We start from the raw sequence: 27,065 nt of genomic DNA, 5'->3' as shown, positions 1-27,065 counted from the left end.
TTTGATACGCTTAATATCCGTGACTTATTATTGATATGATCTATAAAGTAAATAAATCAAATGTTTTCAACGATAGAATTTCCTGCACGGTAGAATTACGGAGAAGGATGGTTAAGCTTATCACACCATGAGTGGTAATTAACTTTATAAAAATGAATCCAATCATAGCATTTCCAGGTGGATTCCACCGGTGGTTTAGTCAAAGGGAACCCCCTATTAAGGGGAAATGAGGTGATAAAGATGCCTCACTCACCATTCCTGCCGTCTCCGTCGACCGAAAATGCAAAATTCCACGAAAAATGTTTCCAAAAACTTCCCTTGGAGGCAACATATGAAGTGGACCCATTCCAAGTAGTCCCCGCCTATCACTGCTCCGTCAATCTCTCCTCGCGACGATAATCACGTCGATAATAGCGGCCACGCTCAAACTCCACAGGTGCACAGGACCCAGGCCGCTGCCTTGAGGGACACCACTTAAAAGTATATTCCGCCCATATTTAGACACGGGCGAGGGGAAAGCGGATCGGGCCGGAGGGTTTTGATGTCACCAACATATACACGCACGCACACAAGCTCTCCTTTCCCACCCTCGGCTCTTTGCTACACCCCGCCCCCAAAAACCACATCCTTTGCCAACCCCTTTTGCCGTTTTGTGGCATTTTCCGAAGAGGGTTGTCGCCGGAGGAGAGGTTGTGTGAAATAAGTGGGTGGAACTCAAGACGAGTGGGCGGGGGATGGGAAAAATATGTATCCCCGCACCCTCCCAAAGGGTTCTCGCGATGGGAAGGGATATGCATACGGGAGAGGTGGGTGGGTAAGGGGTTTACGAACCGAGTAGGGAGAGGAACGAGGTTGGCACGGAGTGGGGGTGGAGATCACGAATCCGGAGAGTGGTGGGGATTCTTCTGGGGAGTGTGGTGGTGGTGGCAGTAAGGGTTATTAGATGGCTGAGGGGGCGGGGGCTCCAGACGAGGGGTAGGGTATGGAGGGAGTGGAGGGGTGGAGATTCTGTGGAACTGCTGGAGGACTCCCCGAGGATGACGAAGGTCCCCTCTGAGGTTCAGTTTTCCTGGAACAGTTCAGTGAGTGTCCAAACGCCCGGCTGCGAGGATGGCGGACTCCGAAAAGAAGGTATGTGCCATCAAGAGCTGAGTGTCTTCCTCGAAATATTCTATCTCTAGGAGATTTGATGCTATTTTTTCGAAAGTTTTACGCGGAGGAAGTTTCCATTAGGAATTTCATTTGAAATCTTCCTCCTGCGAATACTTTGAAATAGTTTTTTTTTACTCCGTGATATTTTTTATAAGAAGTTTTGGATCCTTCTTTTGACTTCATAATGACTTTAGGCAAGCGGTTACGTGATAACTATATTTTACCTCGGTGATTATCTAACTTTTCGGAAGATAGTTCCCTATAAAGGCCGCGTTTAACTGTCAAGTAATACAACCTTATCCGAACCTGATGGTGTTATGAGAGGATTGTCTTCATAATCCTACATTTACGAGTAAAAACTTTTCCCTATGTGACTTCTCTTGTACAAAAAATATTGAAAATAATATACTTAAAAGGCCACATAATTTAAGTATGTGTAGCTTAGAACTCCAAGGACTTTCAGTTTCAGATACGAGTATATGTGTTTGCTCGAAGGATCCCTTTAAGAAACGTTCAAGAAGACAACCCAATCGAACCAAGTTTTTGCAGAGCTAGATACAAAACTTAAAATAGGAGGACGTATCTCAACGTTAACTTCCTCGAGTATTTCAATAAAAAATACTTATTTTTTTATTTTCCTGGCTATTGTGCACGAATTGCACATTCCATTCAAAATTATTGTTGTGCGTTGAGTATCTTTTCATCTTTCATTATTTGACCCTAATAGATATTCAAAAGTCTTTTATCACAGGAAATTTTTGATACATATTGACTCCTTAATTTACGTAGGAAATAACAAACATGCGCAAAATTTATACTTTCAACGTGGTACTTTTTATCTCGCTATATTTTTCGGACCAACCGGTGTACTCAACCGATGAATGGCGTGAGCGTTGTCATGTGAGAGACAACGTTGTTATTCTCGTCCCCATCGATATTTCACCATTTGTTTTTCTTGATTTATTCATGATTAATAAATACAGTACTAATTTTCACAAATAATTTCTGACACTGCTCCTCTAATCAACTCATGCGTTTTTGATAAGTAAAAAAAATTATTTAATGTCAAATTTTTTATTCTTTCAATCCAAAATTATCATCCATCAAATTGAGGCGAGGACAAAACTGGCTTATTCATAATTATTCATTTCAAACTACTTCACAATAGTGCATTGAGGCGTTTCACATACGAGAATTGAATGATTATGATTGAGTGATCACAAACACCTAGGCCTTGTATATAAATATACCACCGGCGGGATTCGAGTCCGGAACATACAGTTAGAATGGTGATGACTTCAACCCTTCGTCACCAGTACCGGCCCGCAATACAACGTAATGGAATTTTACGCATGGGAACCATTTAATGATGATTGATAGAATCGTGTCGAATGTTAAGACAGGGATATTTGCAGAAAGGTACGCCCCTTAAATTTCCATCAATATCCGAGAGCATTAAAATTAAGTGAAAAGTCGAGTGAGTACGCTGGCGGAAGAAGCGAGAAAACCACCAGAGGCATGAAAGATGGGAGAATATAGGAGCCAGTTTTCAGGCGATTACTCAACTAGATGTATGATATGTATGATACTTATATTTTTACCCCACTTCCGTTTCGAATTTTCGTTAAGTACAACCGCTAAGTTTGATAGATGTATTCCGACATCAAACCTAATGGACATGCGGTCCCACGACGCTTGATAAATTGCACAGCTATTTCTGGTTTCCTTTCGGTCCGCCTTTTGATGCGCGTACATATCGCGGAAACGGGTATTAAAAGTTTTCTTGAGCAATGACGGACAGTTAATGATGAGTTTTACTTTCAAAGATCCACAATACACATTCTTGCACGTTTAAATGCTTTTCCGATATCCATTTATTTGCTTTATTTGGATTTATCAATCTATCAATTAAACAAATGGCCTTAATATACACATATTAATAATATTGTATATTAATTAGGCCTATAAACAATACATTTCCTGGCTATTTGAATAAAATCTAGAATTATTAGGGTAATAGAAGTTGGAGAAGGAAAAGTCTTTATCCTACAATATTGTGTTTGGGTTCTGGATTTTCCAATATGCGCGACGACGACATGGTCCTATTTACTATGGTAGTATAATAAAAAGGAAAGATTGGACAAAAATTGGGCTGCTTAAGAGGTGGAAGATCAGTTTCATAGCTTGATTATCCATTTAAGTGTATTGTTTATAGACGTAATAAGTTTTAACTTGTTAAATCGATGACTCTGCGTAGGAACGCCTCTTGATATTACGAACCTACGTCCTTCATTGAGATATGACTTGATCCTTCATTGCAATTTCACGAATCTTTCTATCATTTTTTTGACTGTATTTCTGACGCCTCAGACCAAGAAGAAGAAGTCGAGCAGTAGCAGCAGTGGCGATGCGGCCCCTAGCGCTGGAGGAGTGGAGGCGGGTGCGGCGGGGAGCGGTGGCGAGGGTCCCAAGTCCATCCTGAAGCAGCCGTCTGAGGCGGACAGACTCAAGGGAGATGTGATCACCTTCTACCAACCACCACCTGTGCCAGAGAGGGAAGAAGACGTCCTGCAGGAGATCGACGACAAGAAACTGAGGGAGTTGAAGGAGGCAAGTGGTGTGGACCAGGGAACCATCAGCGCCTCGCAGATGTAAAACGAATTAAGCCTGAATCAAACGATCATTTGTTCCGCCCCTATTAGTGACTACTCGAGTGATCGCTTTTCGCGACAGGAAAAGTGATCGCTCGAGTGATCATTTGTCTGAATGGCACGGTCCCTCCCGCCATCGCTCACCGCATCATTTCCGATATCATAGCTCGTTGTTATGGGACCCGCATCACGAGAATATGTAGCGACGCTTTAGCGACGCGAGCGATGTACATTGTAGAGCGTTTATGTTTACCTATGTCGTTCCCACGATTGTCATACGTTGCGCTGCAATCGCTCCATACGGCCATGCGTTCTGATTGGCTGATATGGGGTTTCAGTGTCGGTTTCAGCGACAAAAAAGGGAACAGACGTGTGATGGAAAAAGTGATGGGAATCCTCATCATTGGAGTGGCCGCGTAAAAAATTGGCGGCGACAATCATTTGCGAGTCACTCGAAAATGACGAAAAAAATGATCGTGTGATTCAGGGTTTAGACTGGGGGCCGCTTGAGACTCGTAGGCTGCGCGCTAGGCTTAGATGGCTTAAAAAATTGAAAATGGATACATCTTTAAGAGCCACACAGAGAACATCATATTAGAACCCCACTACTATTTTATGTCCGAAAGAAACGGTAAATTAAGATATACATATTTTGCCGAACGCATAGGTAGGGGAATTCGTTTTTCTTCCGCACGATAACCGACTTTAATAAATGTTAGGCGTAATTTTGTGACTGAAGGAGTTGAAAGAGGCAAGTGGCTCGGAATAGAGACCTATCAGCGTTACGAAGATGTTTAGCGAATTAGGATAGGAGCCAATAGAGACTCCGATGCGGCACGCTAGGCTTAGATTGCTTGAGTACTGAGAATGGATATCTTTAAGAGCGATAAGGAGAACGTCATATTAGAATCTCACTACTTTTCCAAGTCCGTCAGAAACGATTAATCAAGAGAGATATTTTTCCGAACGTATAGATATGGGAGTTCGTTTATCCCCCGCACGATGATGGACTTCAATAAATGCTGGGCGTAATTTAGTTAGAGCATTTCATTTTTATGCGTAACGTACACCCTCAAAATATCCTCATCGCACGCCTATTTAGGCTGATGGCGGGGTAATATGTAGTTGTAGATCAAGTGAGTAGTGCCCAATGGCGTGATGCGCCGTGTTGAAAAGTAAATTCGACACACAGTAACCAAGTAGAGGTGATTGGTGGAACGCATTTCCAATTTTCCCCCAGGATTTAGTACAAACCACGAAATTTAAGCGATAAAGATCAACAAAGAATACGGAGAAAAAGGGATTTTTTTCCTTTTTGTTTTTACTTTTTGTGAAATTACTAATTCCTATTTACTTGCCTTGAGTTTTAGGCAAATCATCATATAAATTTGATTCCCAGCCGGTGTTTCTACAGCCTTTTCTCTATTTAGGGTAGAGATACTGGGACAAACCACCCGTTCAGTCTTTAATCATAAATTATATTTCACAAATGTTCACATATGCTCTTCTAAGACAATTTATCTTCAAAGACTGGACTGTTTGTATTTATTAATTTAAAAAATCCAAGTTTTTCATTAAAAAGTCTTAGCCCTGAAGAAGACAATTTGTCTTAACGCCGACCGAGCATTAAGTAGAGGTAACATTTTCCCAAACTCTGAAAAAAAAAGATAATATATATACCTGCTGGTCAAGACTTATATTGATAAATTATTAATGCCATTCAACTTTTTCAACAGCATACATCTAAGTCACCATAATTTGTGACATTCCTGAGCCTACTATACTCGTGGTTTTTACCTGAGCGGGTTCATAGCATCATAATTAGGGTTTTACAAGCAGGAAGCACTCAGGTAAAGGAGCTCATGCATACTGAATCTGCGTAGAATATACCTACTGGTTGTGTTCTAACCCCTCTCACGGTGCGCTGCATGCCCGTCTTTTCCGCGCTACGTGTGTTTGTCGTTTGGCCTTTCATATTACTTCGGTCACAAAAGGGGTAACGGCAGTATCACATGCAGTTCAATCCGCCTTTTGCGGCTTTGATGCGGACATAGGACCGTCGAGGATTGGGTTAGATTTCTCCTGCAATATCATTTATTCTTTTAACCCATTGTATGTTGCTTCGAAGTAACATCAAAAATGTATTGTAATAATATGTAGCTGTCACAATAATTATAATTGAGCAGAAAATTTAAAATGGGAAGTCTTGAAATTTGATTTCTCCCAGAAGCTGCTCTAGGTGAGAAAGGGTTAATCATAATAACAATAAAAATGTTTCCTCGCAATAATTGTAGAGTTTGCAATTGCGTTAATTCTTAGTACATTAATGAAGATCTATTCGTTAAGTACTCACCGTGTAATGTAGGAGCGAAGAAATTGTTTGCCAATGTAGAGATTGCGGCGAATATCGCCAGGCGCTTTAAGTGAGCTAACTGGGAAAAATTATGGCATTGGATTTATCATTCTGTAAATAGTAATTAGCGTTTTTGCTGTATCCATAAAAATAGCTGATGAATGAAACAGGAAAAATTAGTGATTAACATACTAAAAAATATCTTATAGTTTCAAATTCAATCGCCCATACCAAGCCGATTGAAATTGAAGCATTTCTCTATATTTTTGCTCATAAAGATTACCAAAAAAGTATTCGATTTCGAATCGCTGATCAGGAGATTACGCCACGTCAAATTGATATGCGAGAATTTTTTTGGTGGAGAAAACAGAAGGGAATAAGGTTGGTAATTGAAGGAAATGGAATCGAGTCGAATATTAAGCAGTAACATTTTTAGTTTCCAGAGAAAAGTGTGCCTTATTATTACGGGAGAGTATAATGATTTTTAAGTCAGGAAAATTGTACAAAAACACAAAAGAAGTCTCAAAGGTAAAGTTCGATACGACAATTTCCTTCGTACGATTATCTCCTTCAACAGGTCTCAAGTTGACTCTGAACATGTTGCTGAAGTTGTCATATTGATTCACGCGGTGCTTATTAAATACGAGTAGAAATTAAATGAAAAATTGATTTTAAGTTGTTTGGAAACTTTTTTCGTCCAAAGAAAGAGGTCCATTAAAAAAATGAGTCTTTACAATTTTCTTAAGGAAATTTCTGATTTTTGTGTTTCTTCAAGAGCGCATTTTGCATTTTTCCATCTACCTATCTTGCATATCTCCCTCTAATTTGATCTTTTTCCTATTGTCACCGGAAATTATCTTTTAGGAATGTCCCGTTACTAATCTTATTTGAAGTGGTTGTGTTGAAAAAAGTAGAATAACGACCGAATAAAATCAATATTTATAACAATGATACATGGAAATCCTTGTGATATGACTATGAGTCCGAGAGGATTTATTGCAAATCCATGCTGCGTACGTTGAGCAATTAAACTGTATCAAATACAGAAATATTTCAATAGAGAATTCTCTAATCGTCCACTAAATGTGCTGTCACTTACCGTGTACTAAAATGGACTCAAAAAGGTCGCTACGGCCACGCTCGTCACTGGCTATAGTATTTTGATCTTACTCCTTAGGGAATAGTTATAATGGTTCTGTTAACCGAAATTTACATTAGAGGTAATATTACCTATCGAATTCATCTCGTTTCAAATGTATTCCGCGCCTCAAGGGCGAAGGAAGCAATTTCTTGCGGGCAACAATGCTAGAATATTAATTATGCGCAAGGAATTGGACACTTTAACGGCTATACTTTACGCATGCCCATATTGAAGTCATGCGCTCATATAAATTTGCCACCAAGATATATACGCTCAAAACGATGACCTTTTGACAGTTAGTACCTGATAAATGCACATTAAAGGCAAACGAAATTTCTCGATCAAAACAAATAAATTTTTGAGTTTGAAATTAGAGACAAACTCATAAGTAGAGGGATACGATGGGCGAGAATCAATATTCTTTCCGAGGATGGTAAGCAACAAAGGATAAGGTGAAATATGAACACGCACGCCACTCGGGACACTGCGCACTTGAATTTATCCTTGAGAATATCGAGAAAATCAAGTGCGGTTGCGGAACCTTCGCCAGATGAGGCTTTGGTGCAGAAAACGGCGAGAAAAGAAGGGAAAGAAACTTGGCGTGACTCACGCCATTGGCCTCATCCCCTTTGACTGCCCAGCGCCGATGAAGCGAATGCGAATGCATCGCGGGGCGATATCGCGCGCACTTTGGGAGGGAGGAATGCAAGGCCGAGGGCATGGTGACGCGGAAAAGCAGCGAAGGAAGTGCCGATCGAACAAAAATTATCACGCAAGGGAAGATCGCGAAGAGTTGAATGTTACCGCGGCATGCTTCGATAGTTCATTTCTGGGTTATCTCAAAAAGAAGAAACTCTGACCCATTTACGCCATTCATGAAATTAAATTGAAATGGAGTTATCGGTTTCTTCCTCCTTATTTCATGGCCCCTTATCCTTCTCAACAGATTCAACAATCAACGAATATTTACGAGTAATTATCAAGCACACCAGGGACTTAAAAATAATACTTTGATTTACTGTCTGGTTCGATACGTTAAGAATTAATACGAGGAGAAGAGGAATACATAAAAGATAAACATTTAATCGATTTTCATGTGTAGTTTTTAAAGGACCAGTTTTTTTCAAGCGCCTTTATCCGACGATGGACACTACCGTGTAATGAATACGGGTTCACCCTCTAGCATTGACGATCATCCAAGGTGATCAATGGATTTGGAATGGGGAAAAATGTTAGAAGTTGGGCATTTAGAAGAGGTTACGATCCAAAATTCAACACATGTATAATACAGGATTGCGGGGCGACATTAATACAGGTATATACAGGACTACAAGGTAAAGTACCAATGGGTGCAAACGTTGAAGGCATGGAGGTTAGTGGATTGTTGCGTGAAGAGGAAGTTTAACTATAATATACCACGTGATACTTCACTAGGTCTTCACGTCAAACAGCGCTAAAAATCAAAGCCCTTGAATTGGCTATATAAAAATGGCACATGAGATAATTTGGATAATATTCCGAATATCAATCTTTGATTAATTATAATCTCCCCCTAGAATTAATTCTAAACATTTTGCAGTCCCATATTGCTGTCATCAAAAACTAATTTTAAACTAAGCATTTATTGATAACAAAGAATAAATGATTCCAAATCAAAATGTTTTCTCGTCAAAAATGGTCTAAATAAAATTGTTTTAGAGTTTTAATCATATTTATTCTTACGAGGAGAAAAGTCAACAGATTGATACACAGCCTAGATGGAAAATTTATAAAGTCTTCATTGTGAGAGTGAGGGAGAAAGAAATTGAATATTTTCCTTAACGATTAGTGACATAAAGATTCCAGAAGTATTGAAGGATAAATAAAAGGGAATACTTAATCTGTACGGATAATATTTACTTCTGCTCAAAAATATGTGAGCAACATAAAATTATTCATTATTGTTTTGATGTGAAATGATTTCTCTTGCTCCGCGACACACTTGCGGTAGAACTTCGGCATCCCAGTTCTTACAAGCATAAAACCAGAAATTTTGAAATCGGATTTCCAGAATCAGGAACTATTTAAGGCACAGGACTATTCATCTTCGGCGCAGCGGCGGAGTGTTTTCACTGGATTATTTCTGATGCTTCCCTCTCCATCCCATAATTCATTCAGTTTAAGACACGACTCTTGATATACATCAGGCCTCGCTACATATGAATAAAAAAATAATACGCGGCAATGATGTATTTAAATAAAAACTGACTTGTACCCCACTTCTATTGCTAAGTTTAAATCGTTCACGATAAAATCTCTGGCAAGGTCTAAATGCCTGTCGGCAGCTTTAAAAGAATTTTAGTATTGAAAACTGTATGTATCTACTTTATTATAACTGTGGCTTAAGTTTTTATCACCGAAAATTACTTACAAACTTATAAGGTTTAAACCCAGAGTACACTTTTATTGGTTTTTACAGAAAAAGTTAAGCTAGTCGTAAATTACAATTGGTGTGGAGAATTGAATTATTCCTTGATCACCAAAGCACCGATAGGGGATTCATGAGGACGTTTTATAAGTTAGGGAACTACATATAGGGGTTAATTTTACGGAGGTGTTTAAAAGAGTCTAAATATGTTTAGGAAATCGATATAATGAATTCATTTCAAGTATTTCATGAGTGATGGGACTTAATATGCATATTTTCCAATAACAACTCATTTACGAAACACATTCTTTTTATGCCGAAAAATTTCACGTATTCCCTCTCACTTTTTACCAATTTGATGGGAATGGCCACAAAATACCAATACTTTGAGGCTATTAAAGTTCTTAAGTTACGATGAAAATAGTTTTTAATTCTGTATGACTTGCGGTCTAACAATACAGGTACCCACTCCATGCGACTTACACAGGTATACGCAAAAGCATAAGGGAACTTAAATAGTCACCAACAGAAAAGTCGCTAATATTCAAGTACATAAAACAAATTTCATATGAATTCAAACAATGGATATAAATCCATGTGATGCTTAAAATGAATGGTAACTAAGAATTTATCACATTTTTAACGTCGAAATTCTTCCTAAATTCTACTCTACTTTCCGCAGTTCATTTATAATGGTTTGAGAAATACGATCGCCGCCCTCCAGATATCATCGAGTTCACTAAAGTGCCACTCGTATAATTCAGAAAGAGCCGTCGGCACCCTCCATAAGAAATCTATACCAAATGAGAAGTTGTTGCTGTTGAATGCGATGGTGATAGCGAGCAAGACAGGCCCATAATCGCGCCACGATTCGAGAATTACGAAAGGAAGCCAGAAGGGCACGCGATGTGGGGTTTCAGTAATTTATAAGATAACCCTGGGATTTAAACCCTATCGCAAGACGCAGGATAGGAGCACTGAAACAGGCAATTCTTACTCGAAAGCGGAGGGAACGGCTAGCGAATATAACGTTTCGTGACGATTTCAGTTTTACGGAGTATCAAGAATTTTTGTTGAGAAGATCAGAAGATTTTGTCGTATCGTTTACCACAAATGTATACCAAAAGAAAGAAAATAAGCTCCCGCTGGAATCAACAGTGTTCTCCATTTTTATGCTGTTCCATTATTGAATGAATACTTCAGCCCAAAAACTGTGGATAAGAGATGATATTGAGAAAATATAATTAAATTAATGACTCTTGATTTTTCCTGAATAAAAAAATCAAATTTATACTTTGGGAGAAGCAATCGACAGACATATGCGTACAATTTATTAAAATAATATGGTCATCCAGTGAAAAAGAATGGTAAGGTTAGTCTCTGATGTGGTAGACAATAATTTTCCTCCAATTTTCCCACGAATCATAATGGACGAAAAGTTTTGTGGCTAATGAAACTATCCAACCACATTAGCATATTGTTTATTTTTAAGATTTCTTAGTTTACGATAAAAATATTTTGCACAGGTAGACGCAATACCCTAAGAGAAATTTACAATTTACCAAACCCTTAAAATGTCAGGCAATAACAATATCTTGGGAAATTAGAGGATCTAGTGTCAACTGCGCAAAAAATTACCATTCTTTGTAGCTCTGAAGATAATTTCCTCGTAGAACTCGAAAAGTACACCACGAAAGGTAACAGTTACCTGATCTCGAACGTAAGGTTATGTTTGATGGGTGTTGAAGAGAATAGATTATGCAGTAAACAGAAAGCTATTCATAAAATGAGCTGAAATATTTGCACACAACGTAAACAGAAAAAAACTCCCAAAACATCACAGAACCCCGCTATCGAGGCTTTTCGTATAATACAAGGAAAATATCTTACGTACCCCGAAAAACATCTTTAGTGCCGCTTGAATTGGCTACCAATTCGTCCAGAGCCGGCCGTCTTGGAATTTTAAACAGAATTACACACGAAAGCGCGAAATACTCTCCGCCATGATCGCTCAGAAGGTCATGGTATCGCGTGAAACCCAAGTAGGCGTGGTCATTCTCTTAGGGGAGCCCACCGAGATAATGTTTGACCGAGGGCAGGCAGTCAGTGGATTGCTGTATCACTTTTCCAGTCGTCCCAATTCCAACTTGGCCATTTCCGCCCATCTCGAAAGGAAGCAAAATAAAGGCAACGATAATATATCCTTTACCTTGGAGAGCGTGGGAAGGAAAACGACCGTGGAGCCACCTGGCCGAGATAAGACGAAGTAGGAGGAAGAGTGGGGGAGTTTCCGTTTGAGCAATTAAATCGCACGGATGGGTAGTCTGAGAAGGGAGGGCGGAGAAAACATATAAAAAGCATTAAGCAATGCATCAACCGAAAATCAAGCTAAAAGAGTGTAACTTTTGAATCAGAGCTATTTTATGTTTATGTGCTTGATGTACTGGTTGGGATGCATTCGAAGACTGACAACTTGTGCATGTTATATTGCCCAGGTTTTCTTGAGATTTGAGGGGAAGAATTTTTAAAAGAGATGAAAGTCTTTTGGAAAATAACTCCGTCTTACTGACCAATAAAAATAAGTTTTGTTGAAATGCGGTTGACAGTCATTGCTAAGCTGACCCAGGGATTTAAAGTCTTTCGCAAGACGCAGGATTGGAGCTCGGAAACTGGCAATTCTAACTCGAAGCGGAGAGAACGGCTAGCGAAATAACGTTCCGTGACGATTTCAGTTTTATGGAATATCAAGTATTTTTGTTGCGAGAAGACGTTGCCGTAATGTTTTCAAGAACTGTTTACGAAAAGAAAGAAAATGAGCTCCCCATGGAATCGAAAGAAGTCTCCCATTTTTAAGATTATAAATGATTTAGTGAGTATAAGAAGCTACTCACTTGGATACAAAGGAAAACTTAAGAAAATATTATTCAATTAGGGAATCTTGATTTTTCTGGTAGGAAAAAAACAGTTTTATACTCTGGGTAAAGTACTCGATAGGCTCCCATTCGTACAGTTCATTGAAAAAAATTTCCCATTCAGTTGAAAAGAATAGCCAGGTGAATCTCAAGTGCAGCCGAGAAAAATTTTTCTTTAAGTTTCCCAGAAATCTTAACGGACCCAAACGGTTGTAACCAATTGAATAATCCAACCACCTTGGCTACAGTTTATAATCATGATTTTGTGACGTTACGTCGTAAATCTAGTTGATTTTTAACGTAGGCCCAGACAAGGGAAATACTCCAACCGTCGGTCACAAGCTGGATCAGGGAAAGACTCCACAAACAAGAAAAACAGCTCACAAGAAAAAGGTAGCCAAAAATAATTTACGAGTTATTACCGTTCGATATCTATTCAAAATAGAGTATTCAAAAATCAGAAGTATTACAGAAAACAATGATAGTAATTCATGATCCCAAAGGAAACATTACCAGCTAAATACCAGCAGAATAATTGCTCTAAATTTGCCATGTCTCACTAGACATGTGTCCCCGACCAGGCCACGAGCAGAAGAGAGTTGCCTATGCAAGACAAGACACGATTTGAGGGGAGGGGTTTTTACAGGGAGTGGAGGGGTAGCCAGGCGAATTCATCTGCTGCGCCACTGCCCCTGTTGACAGGCTGCTCTGCAAAACCTCGTCCCTGGGTTTGAGTTAACCGCATACCAGCCAGAATTTTCCCCTCAACTTCTGGGTTGGAGACATCAGTAGAATCAGAGGGATATTCATTGGAACACATGGAGGGGAAGGAGATACTGAGGTGAGGTGTTGGAGGGAGAGAGTGTTGTGATAGGACAATGGTAAAACTTCTCACTCCAAAATGCAATACTAAGGCCTTAGCACCGATTTCCCCTTGCTTGCCAAGGAGTAAATATTCCTCCGCAGTAGTCCTATATAAGTCTTGGATTGCAGGTAGGCTGGTTCGGGGCTGGTTCGGTGCTGTTTCGGGGCTGTTTCAGAGGCTGTTTCCAGAGGCTGAGTTTCCAGAGGCAGGGTTTTCAGAGGCAGGATTTTCCAGAGACAGGATTTTGCGAGACAGGGCCTTTTTGCTACAGGCCTTTTGCGCGAAAATCCTTTGCGCGAAAAACCTTAGCGCGAAAAGTCCTTAGCGGGAGAAGTTCTGCGGATAAGTTCGGAGGAAGTTCGAGGAATTTCTGGGGGGGGGGGGGGGGGTTACCAGAAATTTTTTTGGGGGGGGACACTAAAAAATGCCACAATTTTTTAGTTCATGATAAAAATTTTTCAATCATGGATAGTAGTTACATCCTCAGAGAACTATACAGTTTCCTCAACACTTAAAATGTCAGTCAATTACAATTACTTGGCAGCTTTGAGGGATTAACAACGTCATCGAGGTTGAGAAGACGTTGTCGTAACGTTTTAAAGAACTGTATATAAAAAAAGAAAATTAGCTACCCTTGAAATCAACAAAATTCTCCCATTTTTATGCACATCATTGATTGAGCGAGTATTTCCAAACAAACCTCTTACGCTTCACCAACGTTACAAGAGAGGGAGAGTTAGCTTGCTCAATCCTGTTTTTGTTTTAATTTTCAGTATGTTTTATCATTTATAAAAATCATGTTCTCCACGAGGGGGGACGGTAGTTTGCGTGGGACGGGGTGGGAATTAATAACCCGGCACACTTGTCTCCTCCCCTAGCACGCGTCCTGCTTCCCCAAAAATTAAAAATCCAGAATAAAAATGAAAACAGCACGCATGGATGAGGGGGAGGGTTTGGTTGGAGGCGCGGGGAAACGCGTGGCGTGGGAGGACCGGATGTCTTCATGCTCGTTTCCACTTTTATGCGCCGGAGGGGGTGGAGGTGGATATAGCGGGTCTATTTTTCATATTTATTTTTTTCCACCACGCATCACCTTGCAAGCTTTTGGGGTAGGCGTTTATGCTCCAGCTCTCGGCAGTTGAGGGTAAAGGCTGAGTTATCATTTAACTCCATTAATGTGGTTACTTAATGCAGGAATCTTGCTCAAAAGGCATATTTACTTCGATAAGTCTTCTGCTAATAAAATAAAAATCCTACCTACCTAAAATAAAAAAAAGCCTACTAATAAAATAAAATCGAGACATTTATTAATACCTCACTTTCACGAACTTCAAATAACGATTGACAACCTGATATTGATTTTATAAAAAATTAAATCTACACATTAGGTATGATTGTTCACTATTTATTTATAACGCATTTTAAAGCTATATTAGTTCACACAAATGTATATCAATTAGTGCTATATGAGGAGGTGAACAGGAGACGGGCGTCGCTCTTTCACTATATTTCATTTTAAGCGAATTAATCAACTTTTCATCTCAGTTTATCCAATTCACAAGCTGAAATATTACAATAAAATTTTCATTCACTATCTGTTGGTAAATTGATGAGAAAAAAATCAGTATTACTATGGTTTTATGATTACTGAACAATTTATTGTGATTGTAAAAAAACGATCGTAATTTTTAGAATTTAAATGCAATTATTTTTGTACATCTCAGCAAATGGAATCGCGCTCCGATGTCTAAAGATTCTTTGTTGAATTTACATGTATCAGTAATTGTGCTGACTCCCCCTCGAAATCGTCGACGGATTTCATTATGCTAGAAAAGATATTCTTCAAATGATTACTCCCTTGATTTCATTGATTGATCAATCGTTTGAAAAGATAAAACGCGTATCGGGAATACAAATGATATTTCAATCGACGCGTTATTGCTACCGAAATATTTAAGTGGCCGATGGTGATTCAAGCCATCATTTGGAACGATATGATTTGATCACTCATATAATTCTTGCCAAATTTATTTCATATACCTGTATTTTCAATGCGTCAAGTCATTGCATTTTATAAAACCAAGGTGCTTTAGAATTAAAAAACTAAAAGCCAGGCATCAATACATAAAGAAAGGATTGAGAAGTGATCAGACGTAAATAGATTTAATTTAAAATTTTGATCAATTGAATCCTCTTCAAACATTACAAAAACTTTTCATGCTCTACTAGACTTAAGTACATAGTTTATATTCTGTACTTATCTCATGATAGAAGGTTTCTAGTAATTTTCTCTGTCCATTTTTGTCCAAATTTGGTATTAGTGGCTATTTTATGCAGCAATATATATTACTTTATAATGCATATATGCTTGCTTACGAACCTTTTAGAGAACTAATAACTAAAAATTCTATTCAGTTATTCTGTTGGAGCATTTCATTCCTTCTACTATTTACTGTAAAATATTGAGTTCTCAAAGAAGGATGATTGTCATTGACAATTATACAGAATATTGACATTCCTATTGAAATCTATAAAAAATATTAAAAATGTCTTTATAAAATTTCATGAACCACATAGCACAAATATGGCAAACGAAAAGTTATCCCATGACCCCGATAGGAAGGCAACAGCCGTTGGAATGTGGAAATACTCCGAAACCGGAAGGTTTCTGGCTAGTCACGGACCACGGTTGCAACGGACCTTGAAGATCCATCCCGAAATATTACGTTACGGAAGCTACGTCAAGTGTGTCTCCTATTTAGGGAGCATCAACTCCCCCAATCCCTACCTTCCTTCTCGCTAAAGTAACCGTCTCTATTTTTTCGTCTTTTTTTTCCTTATCCTCCTCCCTTCAATCTCAGTATTTTATTTTCGTTCTTCTTTTTTTTCCCTACCCATTCCGAGGAGTCACACGCATTCCTTCTCTTACTCCTTCCCCCGCTTGACGTGCAAAAGGAGCACGAAGCGGCAGTCATTCAGTGCCAACGGTATTCCTTCCCCCTTCCACTTCTCCTCCCCCTCCCACCTCTTACCCCATTTCCCCCGCCCAACCTATCCTCTCCACCGCTGCGCAAGTTGTAATTTAAGGGTTCCTCCTTTTCTCGTAAACTTAATTGCACACTGAAGTTCCCTCTCTCATCATCATATAAGCCTAATGCCGCCCTCGCTGTGGGCTGGTAATTTTTGACCTCACTCATCGTACCATGTTTCAAAGCTCGAAAAATGCAAAACGCGATTTTTTTTAACGCTGGTCCGCTGAGCGTAACTAAAGATGGTAATAATGCGTAAACAGTTAACATTTTTTCGGCCGCTGTAACCACGAAAATGAAGATGAAAGTAATTATTGACTCTCAAGCAAATATATCTCAACATCTCGCCGGAGAAATTCCGAGATAAGGTTACTATGTAGCTTTCTGAATATCTTCTATAAGAAACTATGATTGAAATACGCATTTTTTATGGCTAGCTGTGGATGGCAAGTGAGATAAGTTCATTTATGAGAATCGCTGAAGCCTGAATGGACACGATCGTTTTTTCCATCTCTTCCGAGGGACAGCTCCAGCAATCGCTCCAATGATGGCGAAAAAAAAATGACCTTTTCATTCGATCATTTTTCCGCGATGGACGAAGGGATGGAAATCGCATCCCTTCTTCCATAACTCAATTATTCCCTTTTTCCGTAGCTGAAAACATCCCAGCAATCAGTTAATCAGAACGAACTGCCGCTAAAAGCAATTCTAACGCCACGCTTGGATTTAGACTAAATGACAATTGTAACACGGGAAGTAACGGAATAAAGCGATGGAAAAAGGGACGGTGGGAATTACAGTGTGATTCGGAAAATGATTCCTCTAGCTATCACTGTTTTGGTCCCTGAAAACCTATCGCTTGAGCTATCATTGTATGGGATGGAAAGTATGATCGTGTGATTCAGGCTTAAGAGTAGGTGAGCCGTCCTACGCAAAGCGTTTTCCTTTATACAACAATATATTTTCCTTTAACGCTCACCAACTTTCAACAAGACCGCACCTTTCTGCGTGACTAAGAATAGTTATATAAAACGGATACATTATTTTTGAAAAAATGAAAGCGGTTAGCGTATGTAGAAATAATAAATCAGATTATAAATATTTCACCTAGCTCCCGTATTATCACGGCCATTAACTCCGTTGAAATTCATAAGAAAGGTAAACAATTTTTAACATGACAGAAAGTTTATGAATAAAATTGAAATGATTGAAATAAATTAAAATTTTGTTACATAAATATAGTCATGTGAGGACATATATGAATGGTACAAAGCATGTCGGGGAATCATCAGTTGAGTGATAATTGGGAGCATGCATTAGTGTATTATGCTTTCGGTTATGACTGAATTATAATAAAGTGAAAGGGCGGTTATTCCTTTCACTTTTTATCTTTATTTTTCCCGAGTTCGAGTAGCTTTTTCTCTAAAAATACGAATCGTTTAAGCTATAAAAATTAATATTCATCTGTTGTCGAAATTCCACGGGAAATAATGCAACCGGACCAGCTGATTTTTCTCTCTTGGAAATTTATGTGACTTTTAATCATCGCCGCCGCATCAATTTGAAATCATCACTCATAATTTCTCCGCCAAATTTTAACGGAAATTTAAATTTTTCTTAAAATGCATAATTTTTACATTTTCCACAGGCTTTCTTCCTATTGGACTTGAATAACGACGGTCTCATCGATAAAGAGGACTTACGGATGACTTATTCTTCCCTTGGACGGCCAGATATACCAGAGAGAGACCTCGAACACATGCTGGGAGAAGTAAGGCCATGCTATGAACATAAAGTCTGTATAATATTACATACATCTCATACATACATCATGCATATATTTTTTTAAATACGAAGGCTAATTGAATTTGAAATTATCAATTTTTCTCACCGGTTTCATCCAATATTATATGGAAATATCCCGTCACACACACAAAAATTTAATTAAAATAAGATGAACTCCTTTTTCTAACGGACAAATTATTGTCACACCAGAACAATTTTCTCTGCCAATTTTCTGAACGTTAGTGATACTTACATTCATTTTATGAATTGTTAAGAGTATTTTCCATAAAAAATCATTAAAAACTCATTGTTGCGTATATAATGAATACATTTTCTGGTGGCGGGGAAAGTTCAATATAAGTTAAGATTAAGTATTTTAAATTAGCACACCTTATGATTTAATACTTAATGTAAGTGTGAAATAAAAAAACTGAAGAAATATGATTGCACTGGTAGATGGATAGAAAGAACAACAATAGCTCCACGCTTAATCTCCCGCAGAGTCGTGATATTGTAAAAGAAAAATGACTTCAAAGTATTTTACCGAGAAAAATATGTGAGGTAAGAATTTGCGTAGCACTTAATTAGTTCAGAAAAAATACGTATTTCTTGCTCTTGAAATATTTAATGGATTACCTACATCAACTAATGTATGTTAGCTAAACTAAAAAAAAATCGGTGAGCTCTCGACGGCAGCATAATTTCCCAGGTCATGAACAATGTATACAAATTTTTCTATAACGGAATAATTTAACTATTCTTACGATAAAAATAATGAAAATTCCCGATTCAGACACGTATAATCAATTACCCGTAACCGACTTAGGGTAGAGGTAGCTTTTCCTCTGATCATACGAATCATTTAAGGGAGAAAAATTATTATTTATGTTCATCTGATGCCAAAGTTACACCGGAAAAAAGCAATTGGACCAGACATGTTCTATATTATGGAAATTTATGTGACTGTTAATATTTGTTGCCGCATCAATATCAATCAATCGGAAAACAACTACGCGGGTCTGACAATAAGATTGAATATGGCGATATTAATTTGATATAATATTATTGAATTAAATATTCAAAATTAGCTATGGCACAAGACTAGCAACAATCGTGCGAAAAATCCACACAGTATTCATTCGCCTTGGACAGGATTCGAACCCGGATGCACAAGCATTGTACAAACTTTCTACACAATTTATGCATTGCGGGTGACTTCCGTAAAAGCTATCACTGTGGCTAGTCCCGGTATACTTAAAACTAGTCAAGAGCGAACACCTCTATGTGTTTTAAGTCCGGGCCTGCTCTCCGGCTGTGGCGCTGTGCGCAGGATTTGGAATGCTTGTGGCATCATATGCTCAGCAATCCATACCACCTTGTCCGGTAGTGCCCACAAAATATCCACAGGGAGGAAATACGCCTCGGTCCGGAAGCAGTTGACCGGAAATCGGGGGATCCGGGCTCGAATCCTGGTCAAGGTGAACGATTTTTTCTCTTTGGATTTTCGCAAGATTTTTGCATTGCGGGTGACTCCCGTAAAAGTTATCACCGTGGCTAGTCCCGGTATAATTAAAACTAGCAACAATGTTTATTACAGCGGATGTTCACATCTCACACGCCTCTCCTTTTTCCATTCCATCAGGCAATGTACAATCCTCTCGACTTCGACGCCTTCGTGATTCTCCTCGGCTATCGCACGGTGGAATTGGATCCCGAAGAGACGCTGCTGGACGCCCTCGCATCCTGGGACTCTGACGACTCCGGCCTCATCAACGAGGAACAGTTGAGTACTCGCAGGTTTAGGAGGAAGCATCACCACTCCCGCTCAATTTATCTTTAATTCAGGAGGACGTATTTCTAGTTTTAAACCGAAGATCGTACAGCTACAAAAACAAATGCTCACAGAAATTCTTCCATTTTTATCAGTGTATGAACATTTATATCCATTTCTGTAATTCTGAAACGTAATTCTATACTTTTATGCGGCTTTTAACAATTAGGGGTTAAAATACTAGGCGATAGGAAAATTGAGTGGGGAGCTACGTCAACCTAAACTTAGGATTGATGATTGCTGATGATAATACTCGGTAACTGCCAGTATAAAAAAATCCATTTTTGAGGGAACATCTTCCTTTAAAATTTATCGTAGTTATCACCCACAGTCATGGACATTTCTAACACTATTTTTGATTCGAATTTAACGTTTTCTTGTTATTTTGTGAGACATACTTTTTATGATGCTGTCATCTGTCAGCATATGAGGACCCAGGGCTGGAGCTTACAACCCCTGGGGCCGGGACCCAGTACCTTAACTGATACGCCCAGTCACACCGGGGTGGGGTTTGGAGGGAAAGGAAAAAAGAGAGAGAGGTGCCGCCGCAATAAGGAGCCCACCGAGCCTCCGGGGTGAGGATAGGGACGGAAGAGATAAGATAGCGAAATCTCAACCCTGTCATTAAGACAGCGTGGGCCACTACCAGCGAAACGACAGATTAATGTTTCTATGGAAAGGAGAGACTTCCCTAAGGAGAAGAAAAACCCAGCGATTTTTCGTGGATAATAAGTCATTTATCTTCTAGTCACTAGTTCAGTGCTTCCTGCCATCTGTCTGGACGCACTTAACTAGTTCCATTAACGACTTTTCACTTAGCCAAGCGGTAAAAAAAAATCGAATGAGGATGCATTGCTACAATACGCCAGGACCAAGGAGGTAATTCGGAAAACCTAATTATTAGGAACCTAAAGACATCACAAAATGGTTATATTGACAAGTTAGTTCAAAAGAATCCAAAACAATCTAGGGGAAATTAAAAAAATACCTCGCCATCGTGAAGAGATCTCAAGAATTTTAATCGACTCCATGTTACTGTCAAAATTCTCTTCGATGAATATGAAAAGCACCTTTTCACGAGGGAGCCTATCTCAGCTTTTCCGAGGCTATTTGTTTAATGCTTCGAAATTTGACCACACACGAAACTTTTCTGTCCCACGGAGCAAGGCAGAGGGTATCTAAAGAATTAAAAAGGCATGGTACTTTTTCACTCAATTTTGTATAAGTCGGCCGGTTTCGTCGCAGAGGCGACATCTTCAGGGACAGAAATTGTAGTTTTTGTTTTGTTAAATTGTGCGAAAAAGTATTCTACCTATTTAATTATTTACATTGAATTTTCACAAAGTTAAGCCTGAAACCATCGATTTTTAAAGGGTATCTAGTATAACAATCGAAATAAAAGAACTTTATAACGTATTTTTAACTTTTGTAACCACTGTCCACAATTTTGTAACACGAAAATTGTTAATTTCAGAGAAACGTTTTTAATGCCAGATATGCGAGCAATAAGGAAGTTTATTTAATTCCATGAAAATTATTCATAATATTCAGGAGCAGTCTGGAGTAAAAAGGCAACGACCATGAAGCTAACCTTTCACCTATAAGCAGGGAAAGTTAAAGGATAAAAAAAAGAAGCTGACGTACAGAAAGAGGATAATACCGTAATATGGACTATGTATTCTACGAAAAAAACATCCTGGGAAGATACACGCAGACGGAAAACGGAGAATTAAATTTTCATTGAAATTGAAAAGGTTTAGCTTCATTCTATAGAATTTTATTTAATGCGGGAGCTCTTTAATGAATTCTCTGGGAAATATGGTAAAATCCGGTGATGGAAATTTCCATCAGATAAAACCATATGATTACATTACCATTTTAGACCTCTCCATGCTCCTGGATTCCTCTTGGATGCCATCGCAATATCTCCACGGCTCAAATATATTACAGAAATATTTGATGGCGAACACAGCCGACGGTCGTAATAGGAGGAGGAATGTGATGGAGGCTAAATAGCACACGAAAAAACAAATATACTTGACATTTAAAATATCTCTGAGTTCACCGTGAATTTATGTACCTAAATCATTCATTATTTTCCAAACGTTTTCACGTACTACAGATGAACCACCAGTAACCCTGGGATCATGTTCTTCTCTTCTTTTAGCATTCTTCTTCTATCAGAAAAGGATATTGGTTATACACCAAAATTGAAATATAACAACTTATAAATGCTAATTTAGCAGGCATAAAACAAGCAAATAACTAATTCTTAATTTTATACATAAGGCTGTTGATATATCACCAAATTTCCCAGTCGGTAATATCTATTAACATTAAAAATACGATCAATGAAAATTAATATCATTCCTTGGCCAATGTCAACTCATAGTAAATCGCTTTTTATGAACCTGCCGGTGGTAGGTATCACTACTACCAGGAATAATTATACTGCTATTTTTATTGAGATCATAAAGGGTTATTAAAATCTTCAGGAAAAACATTCATACTAATTGGCACTGAAATAATCTGTCAATGCATTTTTATCTTACCGAATCTGGAGGATTTACTAACATGAATATAATTTGCCTTATTGAGTGTAAATTCTGTCCTATAGCTGTTATTAGAACATTATTTTGATACATTTTTATTTATTTTCAGCATTAAGCACGATCTGATGACTTGGGGAGATAAGTTCACAGAAAAGGAGGTAAGTCCCATCGTCCAATAGGTACTGGCTAATATCCCAGATATATATCTGAAAATAAAGAGATAAACCCATACTATACATATAATGCTATTCTCATGTTGCAAGTTTTTCATGAATAGGTACTAGGTAAACAGGGAAAAAAATCGGCTGGTGTAGTCAAGCCTGAAGTTATCATTCGGACATAAAAATATAGCTTAAATTACGCTATGCTTGGACAATATTATTTTTGAGCATATTTATAAGCATTAGTCAGTAATACCACCAAATTTTCCATCGATTGCATGGAAAATCATCTAAAAAAATTGAAATATATTGTAAGGCTTATATAATTTTAAATCTGCTGCCTCTTTTCCGTGTGTTTGTGACAAAACTCATCCAAACGCCAATTTTACCCTATAGTAGGCATTATTGCGCAGCCATTGGGTTTATGTAGATGCTAAAAATCATACATCATTATACCAATTATCGTGCATCATTGCCGAGGATATTTTGTAAGCCTTAAATCCGTGAAAGCTCGTTATTTTTCATAAAGCATCTTCTTTGACATCGTCTTAGATGATTTGTCATAATCTGCCAAATGCAGTTACCGCATTGGCCGTAAAACAAGTATCACCTGAAAAAATATAAAACATTAATTTTCATCCTAGGATATTAAATTAATTTTTTTCCTCACCTCAGGTGGAGATGGCTCTGGAGGACGCCCCAATATACGCCAGGGGTGAAAATGTTTACATCGACTACGTAGAATTTTGCAAAAAGCTATGTGGTCTGAGGAAGAAGAAGTGAATCATTTTTCTGCTCTCATACTGATAAAATTATCTCCACGATCACATTATTTTTAGATACTCTTTTTTACTAAACTCATGTAAAATGTAAACATCTGGCATGCGGATAGAGAATGAATGTTTAGAAAAAAAAGGATATGCATGTCAGTCAAAGGCTATGAATAAGCAACGAGGAATTGGATACAGGAAGGCTCAAATATTTACGATCCGTGGATCGTCATGGGAATGTCTTCCCTAGTAACTGACTGGAGCTATTTTGATGAATTATATGTATATACACATATAAACTGTGGTAACAATCATTATGTTATTCAAAAACATGAACGTTTTTTATTTGTACTATTTTTAACAAAGGTATCATAATATATTTCATTATATCTCAAAAGTCTTAACAATAAACAAAGACTAATCAAACAGGAAAAAAATAAAAATACATGCTCAAACACGCTAGTGATATCACAAATCATTTGCACACATAATATGCGTCTTCAAAATAGTCACAGAAACGATATTTTATGTCGCTTCAAAGAGGACTAGGTGACTAGATTTATTTCTTATCTCTCCCAAAAAGTCATTTTCTAAGCAGAAGCCAGAGAGGTTTTTCCAGTGAACAATTATGGTCGGCTATCACAGGTAGCTACAGCAAACATCGGAAACATCGAAACACTGAAGAACATTATAGATACAGAAAAAGATATCTATCGCTAGCGCAAATTTATGAACGAACATTTTCACGCTAGTGAAAGAAAAAATGATTAAAGTGTAGCGTCATTGCAGGAAAGGGGCCGATTGATTTGGAGGAATCAGGATAATGGGCAGAGTGTACGAGATAAGCTGAAAAATACATTAAGAAACATCGTGGCTAAAAGTAGTCCCTATGTAGTCAGGTAACACACACCTATCTACCTGAACTACGAAAGCCTAAGCAATATATTTTGGAAATGAGCGCCACAAATGAAACAGATATGAGCAGGAGAATTGGAGAGCAGGGGACCATGAAGTATGCGGATCCAATTCAGGTCGTTAAAACAAAGTTTTAACCATGACTAGCAATTGGCAGTTACCAGGCTATCACACCAAATAAAACATTCATCCCTCTTCTGTACGTGATAATTTCCGTGGCTCGTAAGACGAAGTGTTTACGTCACTGAATCGCGTTACAGTATTCACATTGGCATCACAGTATGGAGTAAACGAACGATAATTTGAACGACGCAGTAAACGTATACATCACTTCTGCCACACCAATGATAAAAGCATGACAATGACGTCATGACGTCACAAAAAAGTGTGAAACTATGAGGCTCTTTACCCTCTTAAACACATTTGCCTCTCTTTAAAGTTACCTAATCATAAATTGATTCAAAACTGAAACACAAAATCATCATTGACAGCTTAGGCAATCTCTTACGCAAAGGTCTTGTAACAGTGTAGATTCAGATCATCCAGTCTCTACACGCATGATAGTTTATCGAAAACGCAATGTTTACCACGAGTTACTATAAAAGAAAAAAAATGGAATAAAGGTTTTCAACTACGGAAGACCTGAATCTTCACTTTTACTTAACCCAAGTTTCAAAAAGGAGTTAAAAAGAGCCCTACGTCGAGAAATCTACGGTTTGAGTGACCATTGGTCACCGACCATCCTTCATTCGTGGTCAGTTACGCTTGAAGCTGGACTGTGTTCCGAGGCAGGGGTCTAAAACACACTTTCACGGTTATACCCCGGAAGTCCTTATTACGGAGCTGGTGACCCCACTGGGCCTGAACCTAGAGGATGCAACTTTCTCCTGCTTCACTTTGGATCTGTTCACGAAGATAGCTGCATAGAGAGATAGTTCCACTGGTTTGAATTTTTGAGTTACCCAGTCATTATTCAGCCATAAACTGGTTCATTAGGAGTCCAATCGGGGTCCGTGGTAGGGGTCTTTCATCTTGGTTTTTCTGTCTCCAGTCCTGAGCCTCCAGCTTCGGGGTCCCTCTGGGCTAACATCCCGGGGTTGAGTGCTACTAGTCTGTTCGTGGGGATGATGGCACGGAGAGAAAATTGAAAGCCGCTATAAGTATTACTAGTGGGTAATAATAGTTGGATGACATCATGTGCAGCCAAGATCGAGAGATCACTCTTTACAAATTGGCTAATGCGCCGGGAGTCGAACTGGAAACTGAGACAGAGAACTGCCATTTGGATAATTCACTCCCCTGTCCCCAATTCCTCGCGGATTCAACAGCTCTTGTCATGTACGGAACCAATCCACGGGTACAGCACCACCGAAATACGGGTAAAATGGTTTCAGTGACCCCCAAATCACTTCTGGACTGATAAACCGGTAGCCACCCGTGGATCCGAGGCGGGGGAGAGCCATATAGGTCCTTTAAACCCCGGTACCGGACCCACGGCTCCGAGACTAAGGTCCTCCGTGCTGTGTCCGGACACTGAGGATTCAGCAGTCCCTCCAGCCCCGCCCCGGCCCTGTTCGCGGGGACGGTGGTGGCACGGAGGGACGGTCGACAGGCGCTAGACGGAGGTCTCGTAGATGATGATCTGGAGGATGGGCTGAGGGGGCGCTGGCGCGTTGTTGCCCATCAGGGCCGTCTCCTCCTCCACCTCGGACCACTCCTGCCACTCCTGGCCGTCCTTCCCGCCCCCGAGGCGTAGCTTAGCCTCCAGTCGCGTGAGTGCCAGCGTCTTGCGGAGGTCGCGCAGGTCTTGCAGGAGGCTGAGGTCCACGCCGACACCTCCGCCTCCGTCTTCTCCACCGTCCCCACTCCCACCGCCCCCGGCGCCTCTCTGCTGCTCCCCCAAACGCCTCAGGGTCTCCGCCAAGGGTGCGGACAGGGACTGGAGCCGCGCACTCAGCTCTTTCATGCGGCGCCAGGACTTCGCGTACTGCCGCCTCATGAGCTCGATGATGGTGGACGTCAGGGCCAGGCCGACGAGGATGTACAAAGTGCAGATGAGCATGTATTTGGGCTCCTCTGGAACAAGAGAAGCATTTAATTACTTCGAAATGATCGGAGCGCATGGCGTGCACATTAGTATACAGCACATCTTTTTCGTTATAGATAAGGAGTTGTCAATTTTGATTTTTTTTAAGATTATACTTTACGACGAATAGTTTTAACACACCATTTCATGCTTAAGTTTGGAAAAGCCTTTGTCTCAGACAAAATTGTATATACCAATGTTGCGAACATGTAACCACATGTTTACCAGAATATATCACAGAGAACATGTAAGGTCTGATAAAAGCATGGCACCAGGAGTTTGCCACATTTGAAAATGGTCTAGTGTTTCGATAATTCGTCGCAAATCAAGAGTAAAAAAGGGAAAACTGAAGTTGCCTTTACGGATATACAATGAAAAGTTTCCCTCGATTTGACAGAAGTACTCATATTTGCATGGACATATCTGTCTTCGCGCACCATGGAAAATTTGTAACG

General features: G+C 39.2%; 2 protein-coding genes across 2 annotated transcripts in view; one reads left to right on the top strand and one right to left on the bottom strand.

Moving 5' to 3' along the window:
• The first annotated feature begins 1,024 nt into the window (after positions 1 to 1,024).
• LOC124154335 (myosin regulatory light chain, smooth muscle) lies at positions 1,025 to 23,941 on the top strand. Its single transcript, XM_046528005.1, has 6 exons — positions 1,025 to 1,131; positions 3,523 to 3,762; positions 18,159 to 18,281; positions 19,938 to 20,077; positions 22,788 to 22,836; positions 23,515 to 23,941. The coding sequence occupies exons 1-6, from the start codon at positions 1,111 to 1,113 to the stop codon at positions 23,620 to 23,622; spliced, it is 681 nt and encodes a 226-aa protein (XP_046383961.1). The 5' UTR covers positions 1,025 to 1,110; the 3' UTR covers positions 23,623 to 23,941.
• Positions 23,641 to 27,065, bottom strand: part of LOC124154333 (TWiK family of potassium channels protein 7-like) — a 93,057-nt gene continuing 89,632 nt past the window's right edge. Inside the window, exon 4 of the mRNA XM_046528004.1 lies at positions 23,641 to 26,600. Coding sequence (XP_046383960.1) covers positions 26,140 to 26,600 — 461 coding nt within the window. The 3' untranslated portion in view covers positions 23,641 to 26,139. The remainder of the gene's footprint in view (positions 26,601 to 27,065) is intronic.

The sequence above is a fragment of the Ischnura elegans genome, chromosome 2, assembly GCF_921293095.1.
Source record: "Ischnura elegans chromosome 2, ioIscEleg1.1, whole genome shotgun sequence".
Taxonomy (NCBI): domain Eukaryota; kingdom Metazoa; phylum Arthropoda; class Insecta; order Odonata; family Coenagrionidae; genus Ischnura; species Ischnura elegans.
Note: the sequence above shows the minus strand (reverse complement) of the source record. Positions and strands in the feature narration are given on the sequence as shown.